At 37.8% G+C, this 10564-nt stretch overlaps 1 protein-coding gene across 9 annotated transcripts in view; it reads left to right on the top strand.

Moving 5' to 3' along the window:
• The window catches only part of LOC110470630 (semaphorin-4D), an 80908-nt gene that overhangs the window by 48626 nt on the left and 21718 nt on the right, over nucleotides 1-10564 (top strand). For all 9 annotated transcript variants that reach the window (XM_085567040.1, XM_021530411.4, XM_085567041.1 and 6 more), the window contains one exon: nucleotides 4912-4974. Coding sequence is in view for 1 of the 9 variants with exons in the window: in XM_085567047.1 (XP_085423173.1) it covers nucleotides 4912-4974 (63 nt within the window). In the remaining 8 variants the exon portion in view is untranslated. The remainder of the gene's footprint in view (nucleotides 1-4911; nucleotides 4975-10564) is intronic.

The following is a 10564-nucleotide window of genomic DNA, read 5'->3' as shown; positions in this document are numbered from 1 at the left end:
GTAACCTCTTCCAAGGCTTCTCTTTAAGGTGCAAAATGTTTTGCTTTGCAGTTGAAGAAGTATTGGTTTGTAATTTTATCTGCTGCAGTGAAAATTGCTCCTCTTCTTCCTTCTGTTGTACTTAATGCCAAGTAAGTTTAGGGAATTAAGAAAAAAAAAAAAAAGGAAGGCAGTATTTTGAATGTGCTTTTAAAGCTAGTTTAAGGCTGGTTTTGTATACTGTCCCTGAGCAGTGCATGGTGTTGACAGTGTGTAGGAATATGTGCGGCCTAACAAGTTGAGTGTTCTCAGTGGGCACACTGGCCTAGAGATGTTTTGGTGCTGAAAACTCCTGCTTTGTGGAAAATGTAGTTGTTGTATTTGCCTCCTCTGAGAGTCAAGAAACTTCAGAATCTTCAACCTGCCAGTAACTGTTATATTTTGTTTAAAAACTGCCTTGAAAACCTGAAAAACTAGAATCTGATACTGAACAACTGGGTTTTTCTGCCCTATCAAGATAGTAAAATTACTCAGTTCTAAAGAATGTGAAAGATTCTTAATGTCTTTTCCTTGTGGTTTTTTTTTTTGTGTGTGGGGTTTTTTTTTAATTTATTTATTTTAAATTTTTTTTCCTGGGAGGGAGTTGTATACTTCTCAAGGGAAAAGAGAAAAATACCAAGACAGCATTGAAAAACACTAAATATGAAACACTGTAAAATCTAGGTGTTTTCTAATCTATGTTTAGATAACTCATAAACATATTCAGACTATCACCTGTTAACACTGCTAATACAATTTATGTAAACAATTCAGAACAGTAAACCCAGAAATACTGTAGTATTGCATAGTTGAAAAGGAACAAAAGTTCTCTGAAAGTGACAAAATTTATTTGCTTATTTGAGCTATGCTCTTAAGAAAGTAGGTGGTATAATACAATATGTTAATCTTGGTTTTAGCTTTCCTGGGTTGGCATGTTGTCAGAATGAATATGGAAATAGGTAACTTCCCTTATTTAATATTTTAAGATGCTTCCCCATAATTGGCAGCTGATAGTCGTTTGGGTAAGACACCTTGATAGTTCTTTGGGTGTTTTTGTGGGTCTTTGGTGGCTTTTTAACTATTGATTTTTCTTTAGGGACCTTAAAGACCATAAAGAGCAATATTGACAAATGCAGACAGAATTCAGACTTTTGTTTTCCGTTACTTTTCACTGAAAAGCAAGAGTAAGATTTAGAGGCTTGTCTGCTGTTTCTTCTTGCTCAGGTTTTTTAACCAGCAAATAATTTCCAGGATTGCTCCTTTTCTGATAGGAGATTACATGGATTACATGGGATTTTATGATAAGAGGGGTAGTAATTGTCTCCTTTATATTGATATTGTTGAAGTAGAAAAAATGCTGATTGTGTTGATTGATAATGTTTAGGAAATGTAGGTGGGTGTTGATAGGCCAGTAAGTGGGTTTGTGAAATTAAGATTTTTTTTATGAAAAGAAAATGTTGCAGGAAAGGGGGGGAAATGGGCTTTTCTCTCTAAGTATTGTAGCATATTTGTTACTTAATTTTTCACCCCCAGTGTCTTGCCCAGTACAATCACCAGCCCCATCCAGAGTGGGTGGTGCAGTGTCAGAAGCAATTACTTCAGTGTTTCAGATCAATTATTTAAATATAGTGATGGTAATATGCACTGTTCTTGAAGTTTGTAGTCTACCTTACCTTTTCATGTAATTCAAAACTCTAAAACCATACATAGCATTAACAGGAAAGTTCTTAGTCAGAGACACTCTCTGTGCAGTCTTACTCATAGCTGTATGTTGGCTTTATTGTGGCTTCCACATAGGCTTTTAAAATAGTTTCTTAAGAAAAACAGTATGTGTAGGTTGTGGCTGATATGAAATAGAGGTAGCAAATATAGCTCTAGTTGTGATTATCAAGATTATCTGGAAATGGTATTTTGGTAAAGTCGGTGTATAGTGCTGTAGCAATAAAAATGTTCCCAAACTTAAAATTTGCCCCTATAGGCTCCCAAAGAGACTTCCAAATAAAGAAAATTTGTTTATAAGCTAATTTTTTTAAATTTCCTTTCTTCTCCACTTCATTTAGAATCACACGGACCTGGTTACAGCAGGATATGGATATGCTTGAATAGAAAATGAAAGAAATGCTCCTGATCTAGATGGTAATTGGTGTGCAGAAGGAAAAGTAGTACACGATAGTTGTTCTTTGGATTTTTAATTTTTTTTTAAATGTAAGTAGGATGTGACAGCCAGAAGTACTGTGTAATACATTAATGTAGTTTGGAATCTGACAAATTATAAGGCCTTCAAATAAATAAAGTGTATGCAAACACACATATATGAAGGATTGTGGATCTTTTATGAAAAATTTTGTTAAGGTGACTATCCCTTTATTCTATATAATGTATTCTGGGCTGTCTTTCATTTATAATCCAGTAGGTGTTTTCTTTAATCTTTGAAGACTTAGTCACAGTTGTCAAAATAATGAGCTATTTATGGTGTAATTTTTCTCCCCAAGTTTAAGTAATCACTGCCAGAAGAAACATTTCAGAGTTTTTTTTTTCCCCTTAAGTTTAGACTTAAGTACTGTTAAAACCTGACAGGGCATAAGGTTTTTTCAGGATCTTCTGCAGTACCTGCTGTAAAGGATCACCTGTTAGGTTTGGGTCAAACAAGAGCACCTGAAGGATGTCTGCCAGCCTGCAATGCTCACGTGGATGTTTAATTTCATGCTCAAGTCCTAGTTGGATTAAAGGGCTTAATTATGTCATAGCTTCTGGCAAGCTGGGAGTAATTTCTTGTGTGTAGCATGGCTATAGGTGGTGTCTTGAAAAGCAGGCAGTGGCAGTGTGACCAAAGGAGCAGAATGAGCCCCTGCTTGCGAACCACCCTGCACCTTAGCCCAGCCACCCTCACAGCCAGCCCCATGCCTGTGGGCTTCTCTGCTGGAAATGCTGATGGTTACTGGTCCCTTCCCAAGGACCACACTGAGGAGGACAGGCTGCTCTTAGGAGCAGAGTTCCTGAGCTGAGGTGCCGGAGCTTGGAAGTCCTGGCAGCTCATCTGCCTCTTACCATCCTCCGTGGGGAGGTGGCCTTACCTCTAGCCATCAGTCCCCAATGATCATAGTTCAGAAAACTGGAGCTATTTGAAAACCTCCATGTCAGGCTGTTTAAAATAAGCCAGGAAAGTATACAGGTCAGCTGATCTGCTGCTAGGCTTTTCAGAGGAGTTTCACACCCACTGTAGCTGTTCATTTAGATGTAAGTGCTTTGTCGCAGTGAAAGCGCTTGTACAAGCTATAGGCTGCTGGAAGCTCTTTCTCAAGAGAGGAAGAAGAGAATTTTCCTTTTCCCTTAAGGGTACCTGAAGCTAAAATAGATTATTATAGTTTGCTGTGGGAGCCTAAGCTGTAAGTAGGCGTACTTGGATCTGAAAACTCCAGTAGCAATAGTGGCTATGTTGATTGATAGTCTCTTGTGGCAACCAGGATGTTTTTGTATTTTAACTATTCACTTCAGTACTGAGAAGCTAAAGCCATAGCGATGATCTGGTGTAAGTTGGTTTGTGGAGAGCTTCATTACTGATCAGATGATATACAGATTACTTGCTTGCTCTAGTGTGTTTTCAACAGAATGAAAGGTGGATGGATTTTTTTTTTCCATCAGAAGTAAGTCAATTACATTCTGTTGCTGTTTGTGAAAAGTAGCCAGTTGGTAACATAGATGGGTGTAATGGATTTTTGTGGGGTAGCTTGTTCAAAAACAATTGTAGGGAAAATCAGACTACCTTGCCTTCTTTATATAGGCTAAAAGATGCTGAAAATACTGTTTTGTAAGCAAAAATGTGCTTGATGTAGCTGTTTGATGCCTTTTACTACACTGGTAACCACAAAACGTGCACTGTTGAAGATCTCTGGAAAAGACCTTGTAGAGGCTCTGCCTTAGACAGACCTGCAGTGTTGAGCTGGTTCTTGTAATATTCTCTAGCCTGCTTCTTTTAAGGCTTCTGTCTTTTGAGTTGTTATGATCTTCTGGGACAAGAATGAAGCCTTCCGAAGTGCAATGGAGATTTTTTTTGTCACGTGCATCATCATAGCACTTTCATCTTTGGGAACCCCTTTTACTATTGGCTGGCGTGCAATCTACTTCAGCCCATCAGTGACTTGCATTTAAAAAACACTATCCCTTCACATGGCTCAGCCTTCTAAAAGTGCTTTGATGAGCATTAGGAAATACATATGCTAAATAGAATCTGATGTAACAGTGTTATGAGTCTGCGTCTTGGAAGTATGTTACATAGAAGAGTCTTGGGATAAATGCGTTTTTGTGCCCAGTTGTGCCCACTCTTGTCCTGTGATTACAGCAAAATAAACATAAGCATGCTGCGTTTCACTGTCAATATCCAGAGCCTCTTTCCTAGGTTTGTGCATAATACAGTTGTTTAATAATGCAGGAAGTGTTGGAACTGCATTATGTGCATTTTTTAAAGGTAGTTGTTTGTGAGGCTGGGTGGTGTCTAACCTCTCTCTGGTAAAAATCCATACCAGCACATGAGGGGTACCAGACTCTTACAGTATCAGTAATTGCTACTGCAGTGCAAGTGCTGAATAATTTTGTGCTGGGTAGGTTTGAGCCAGCTTGGGATAGGAGAAACAAATTGCGTTTTAAAAGGCCTGATGTGTCTGCTTTTTATCAGGTCTGCTTTAATATTTTTTTTGTGTTAAGTGCAACGTCAGGATCTTGGCTCACTGGATGCAAATGCAGCAGTTCTGGTTTTTGTCAGGAATGCCCTGCCCTGGAAATCTGGAAAATAAAAGCCAAACTTTTGGAGGAGGATTTATTATAATTCCCATATCAGAACTTGCCTTTCAGGATTATGCGGTACTGATGTCAAAGCCTGTTTCTTCCTCTTTTCAGAAAGGACGTTTTCCTGACGGCTTCCCAGCTCTGGAGTGTGCAGAAGGCTCCAAAGGGTGGCAGGTACGTGCATTGAAACCAGAAGTACATCCCCACAGCAGTGGGAGGCTGTGTTAGATTTGTGGTGATTCTCTTACAGGTGTCCTTGTTAGCAAAACAAATAAATGTACTTCAAGAATACTGAGGACTTGGTGCTTACTGAGAAATGTAAATCAGGATTGGATTATTAGTTGAATTTATTACATTCTTTTGCTTCAAGACCAGAATATTCAGGAAACGTACCAGGAAAGGACTTCTTTCACTCAGGAACATACTATTTACCTGTTCTTTAGTTACCACTAAAAGGTCATGCTCAGGGCTGCACCTTCCCTATGTTACATGGTTTATGTGTATGAAGGGGTACTGGCCTTGTTTTTGTAAATGTTTGACTCTGAAAGTGTTGCTGGACACCTAGGATAGTTTTTATTTTAAAGCACACATACCTGTTAATTTAGACGTGCAGGTGCTTTCACGTGTGCCATTAGTTGCCAAGAGGCATCTTCACATAACTTCAAATGACTCATTCAGTTCTATGAGCCCAAGAAAATATGAGAAAGAAACTGAGCAATATTTTTGATTGTGACAGTATGTTCAACTAGTAGGAGAAGATGAACTGCGGGAACTTTCTTGCTTGGTTTTAACTGCAGCACTGTCACTGTCACGACCCAGGTTTAATATCTGGGAGTACTCAGGCAGAAAAGGGTCTTTAGAACATACCCCTCTTGAATTCTGTATTTGGCATAACTCAGCATCAATGTTAGCTCTTTCCTATTGCTCTTTGAAATTGAATCCTATTCCTAGACATCTGCCCACAATCTTAAAAATAAGGATTTTAATGTCTTGTCATTATTTTTTTCATAATACTTTATCTTTGTGTAATCTTTGCCCACAAAAAAAAGAACATAGTAGTAAAAGAACAGGAATGTGAATTTAAAAAAGTAACAGATCTATAGCAGTATCCTTCTGAAGATAAATTCTCTTTTTCAAGCACAAACATTAGTTTCCCAAGGGCTTCTAGATGACATATTTATCATGCAGAAACAGAAAATACTGATTTCTGGCCTAAAACTGGGAATGTGTTCTTCAGCTTTTATGTTTTAGCACAAGTGCACATCCTCCAGCAGGCTTTGTGGTAGAGATAAAGACCACGCCAAATTGTCTTAGGAGTCTCAATCTAATTTGTAATCATCTAGCAACTACAAAGTATTTTGATTGCAGTTCAAAATGCAAATAATCCTGTGCTCTATATGTATGTTAATGATAAAGGGCTACTGGTTTGCTAGTTTGAGGCTGTACCTTACTTCGGGAGAAAAGGAATCCATATGTATTTTATAATAAAAAGATTGTAAATAATGATGTTTTTCATGAGATTGTATAAAACTGGAACTGTGCTTGAGGTTTTTAAAAGGGTGACAACTAAAGCAAAGGATATAACCACCCTGTCTTTACTGGTCTGAAATTCACAAACTGTATAAATAAAACTCAGGTGTCAAAGGTATTTTGTATGCTTCTCATTGTGCAATTTTGATTACTTAAAATACAAATGCTGCTAACTTTTCAGTTTTGGAAACAAAACTGAAAAATAAGAAAACAGGTTTAAGCAAAATCTCATTGTTGGGTTTCTCTGGTTTGTTTTTCAAATATGGAGCCTTAGAATCTGTTCTAAAATAGGCATCAATAAATATTAAAGCAGGCTTGTATTCTGTTAAAGCTTCAGAAGAAAGTTATTTAGGGAGAACTTGGAATTTATGCCTTCTGACAGCTGAGTCCTTTAACCCACCCTTTTCTGCTGGCGGAAGCAATTCACTCATAAATTTGCTTGTCTCCACATATTGAGCTTCATGTCCCTCATCATAGTAAGTTACAAGTTACTCCTTGCAAGTTTTGGAAATGTTTTTTGGTTTTTTTGTCTTTTGAGTGTTTTTTGGTTGGTTTTTGTTGTTGTTGTTGTTTTTAATTTTATTTTTTCGTGATCTAAAAATATTGGGGTAGAGTGCCTGGCAAAACTGCTGTGGTTGTTTTAAACTCCTGACAGTGGGAAGGAAAGGGTGTCTTGCAGTTAGTTGTTCCTTAGTGTGAGGTCCTTATTTTGCTGTCCCTGGACAATGAGTGATGTGCAGTGATTTTACAGAGAGGTAGGGAATTATGTATTTTAAAGGGCCTTCCTTTAAGGAAGGTGGTCATTTGTCTGGCAGCCTCACTGAGGGGCTGGCATCACCTGTGGTTATGGACCTGTGCATTGCTTGTGTTGGGGAAGAAAAGTGGGTGATGGCATGAATAAGTACAGAGTAGATGAGGGATTGCAAGGAAAGATAACCCCTATGAAGGAGATAAACTGCAATACAAAAAGGGAGGAAAATTATAGAGGCATTTAGTATGGCTGGGGAATCAAGAAGAGAGTGATGGAATTAGGCCAGAATGGCCAGCATGTCTTTGGCTTTCTTCAGGGGAGAGGCTGGATCCTCTGTGATGGTAATGATCACTTCATGGGAATCACAAGAGTCCCAGCTATGATGTTGACTTTTTCTGGTGTGTTAATAAATTCCCCTGGTTTTAACCTTCATATACAAAATAAAACTAGATCCACTTAACAGTTTATGTAATACTGAGCCAAATTGAGAAGTTGTGCAATGCAACCAAGTGTTTATCAGAAGAAAAAATATTTCAAAACAAGTGTTGCAAAATTGACCATTTCCTAGCTTTGAAATTCCAGAATCTGGCTAACATATGTGGTATTTGCTCATATGAGATACATACTTGGATCCAGCTGTACCATGCTGACTGGGGAAGAAGACACTTGCCTCTGGGTTGCACTAATTAAAAAAAACGTGGGTACTGGCAAGGGTTGTGAAATTGACATCTCTGAAAGATTAAATTTTGTGTTCACAAGAACTTCTTTGTGTGTACTTAGCCTCTGTGCCCTTGAGGATTAGAAGGATGGCAGTCTCCTTCCCATGGTTAGTTTTCCAGCTTCTCACACTGCATGACTAGGATTTTGCATTTTTGCAGAAGGTGGACTGCAGCACTCTTCTTTGATGCCTAGTGACACAGGTGTGAGAGACAGATGGATTCTGATCTTTGTAACAGTATATGCCATTGCAACCCCTTGGTGTCAAAACTTGGGCTAGTATTCCTTACTAGCAGTTATGCAGCCTGAAATTTTTCTAACTGCTTTGAATTTCCTTTGAGAGAGCAGGTTGTTTTTACCTATTTCTCTTTCTGTGCAGTACAATTTTACATGTGAAGGGGAATGTTCACAGCTTTGAGCTTCCAGCTGTGCTCTCCTGAGCTGATAGGAGCTGTGCTGGTTGCTTCTACAGTTGCCCTGGTTTTAGTCATCATAAATACAGGCATCACAGAAATCTCATTTTGCTCCATTTCATCATTACACATTACATCATGGATGTAGAATTATCATCAGAGTCCCTAAATTAGGGATTTAATGATTATTTACCTCAAAAAAAAATTAAGTTTTACAGAAAAGCAGACCTGTGGTCATTTTAGTCAGAATTTAGTTATGTAACCAAATATTTCAGGTTGCTTTCTCCTTTCCTTCAGTGGTGCTTGTTTCCAAGCAAATTGTGGCTTATTTTTTTGGGAGTAATGCTCAAAGTATTAGGACACCTAACTTTTTAGAAATTTAGAGCACTCAGATCTAATCAAAACTAGCGAACATTGATGGAACTGAGTTAATCTGGAAATGAGGCCATTGTCTGGACCTTTTATATATATATATATATATTTTTTTTTTTTTTACTTCTTCTACCCCTTGTGTTATGTAAAAAGAGGTTCATATTAGATTATTAATAATCTCTCAGTGGATGTCCGTGAAGGACTTAGTCCAGATAATTTTCAGCACAGGGAAGGGAAGGGGAGAGTAACTAAATTGAAGGCTAAATTGAAGGACAAGGTTCTGAGTTCATTTTAATCTCTGTTTAAAGTTATAGAAATTAGAACAAAGTGGATCTTGCACAATTGGGCATGTAATGCTCACTGTAGTCATTTTGCAAAATGCAAAATTTTACCCTAGATCAAGTAATGAACAACAAGTCTTATTAATGTGAAAAAGGACCTTTCTTCCAATCCTGTACAATATGGATGAAGTCAAATTTCCATTTTATTTAGTCAAAGCAATTCTCAGTCCATACAGCAAAGCAGGCACTGAAGGATCCAGCAAGACCCTTTGTTTCCTTCAAAAGATAATGTAATTTGTTTCGAGCTTCATTGTTATTTTGCACTTACTGAGGTAGGCAAACTAGACTAGGAATGTAATGTGACGATAGGAAAACTCAGGATTTTCATTTACTAGGGTTTATGTTTGCTAATCCTATTTGAAAGTCCAACAAATCTACAGGACTTCAGAAGTCTCCTCTGGAGTTATCTCTGCTGTATGGTATTATACATATGTATCGTGTATGTATAGTATTGTTAGCTTTAAGGTGTCTTGGCTGTATCTTTAAAAAATAAATTTAAAATAAAATTTTAAAAAAATTAAAAAATAAAACCAGGGAATTGATTTTTATATGCAGTCTTTTCAGTAACAAAAGGTAACATTAAGAGAAAGATTAGCTGTATTCAAACTGCTATTTTCCTCCTTACATTTCTCTTAAAGTAGCTAAACTGCCTGTAACTTAATAATTGATCTCTTTTTAAACACCTACCTGTAAAGTTGTTTGTTTGCCTCAGAATATGTCATGCCTTGTAATTCAGATGAGTGGGCACTTGTTAGTGTATTGGTGAGCAAAACCTGCAATTGCTTGTATGTGATGATAAACAGGAAGGATGAAAGGTACACCAAAAAACCTAACTTAAGCAAGCTTAACTGAAAACGTAATTAAACCCCAAAATAATTTATATGATCTGCTACAAACAGTTGGATCTGTGCTTACCAAGACCAAAAACACCAGAAAAAAAATACAGTTACAGGTTCAGCTTGAGCAAGTTACAGTCTTGTATGGATTTTTTTCTTAGTAGATAAGATGTTTATAGAAATAAATAAGATTCCTAAATCTTTCAGTCTTGCCTGTGATCATTTAGTAAAGGAGGTATAAACACTTAGAATGTAGTTGCCTGTCTTCTACTCTGCCACCTTACTTAAGATCCACTGGCTGTGCTAATTAGAGATTGCTTGCCTTTTCCTGCTTAAACCCAGGTCCTCCCAGAGGAATCTTGCTTGTGCTTAGAGATGTTCTTGCTGCAGCTTTCCCTTAGTCTTTTTACCTCTGTGTTTTTCAGGTACTGGCCCTATCTTTTTTAATGTTACTAATGGTTTTGTAACCTTCTGTCATGGGTTGACACTGGCTGGATGCCAGGCTCCCACAAAAGCTGCTCACTCACTCTCCTGAGCAGCTGGACAGGGGAGAGAAAATTTAAGGAAGGGTTCATGGGTAGAGATAAGGACTGGTTGAGATCACTAATCTAATGTCATTGTGGGCGAAGCAGGCTCTAATTAGAGATGTGAATTGAAAACATTACTAACACAGAGCAGGATAATGAGAAGTAAAAAAGTCTTTAAAAATAACTTTCACCCCACCCCTCCCTCCTTCCCAAGCTCTACCTCCTTACCCCAGTGGTGCAAGAGGACAGGGAATTTGGGTTATGGTAAATTCATCAG

This window comes from Lonchura striata, chromosome Z, assembly GCF_050655825.1.
Source record: "Lonchura striata isolate lonStrDom1 chromosome Z, ASM5065582v1, whole genome shotgun sequence".
Classification (NCBI taxonomy): Eukaryota; Metazoa; Chordata; class Aves; order Passeriformes; family Estrildidae; genus Lonchura; species Lonchura striata.
This window is presented reverse-complemented; position numbering and strand designations above follow the sequence as displayed.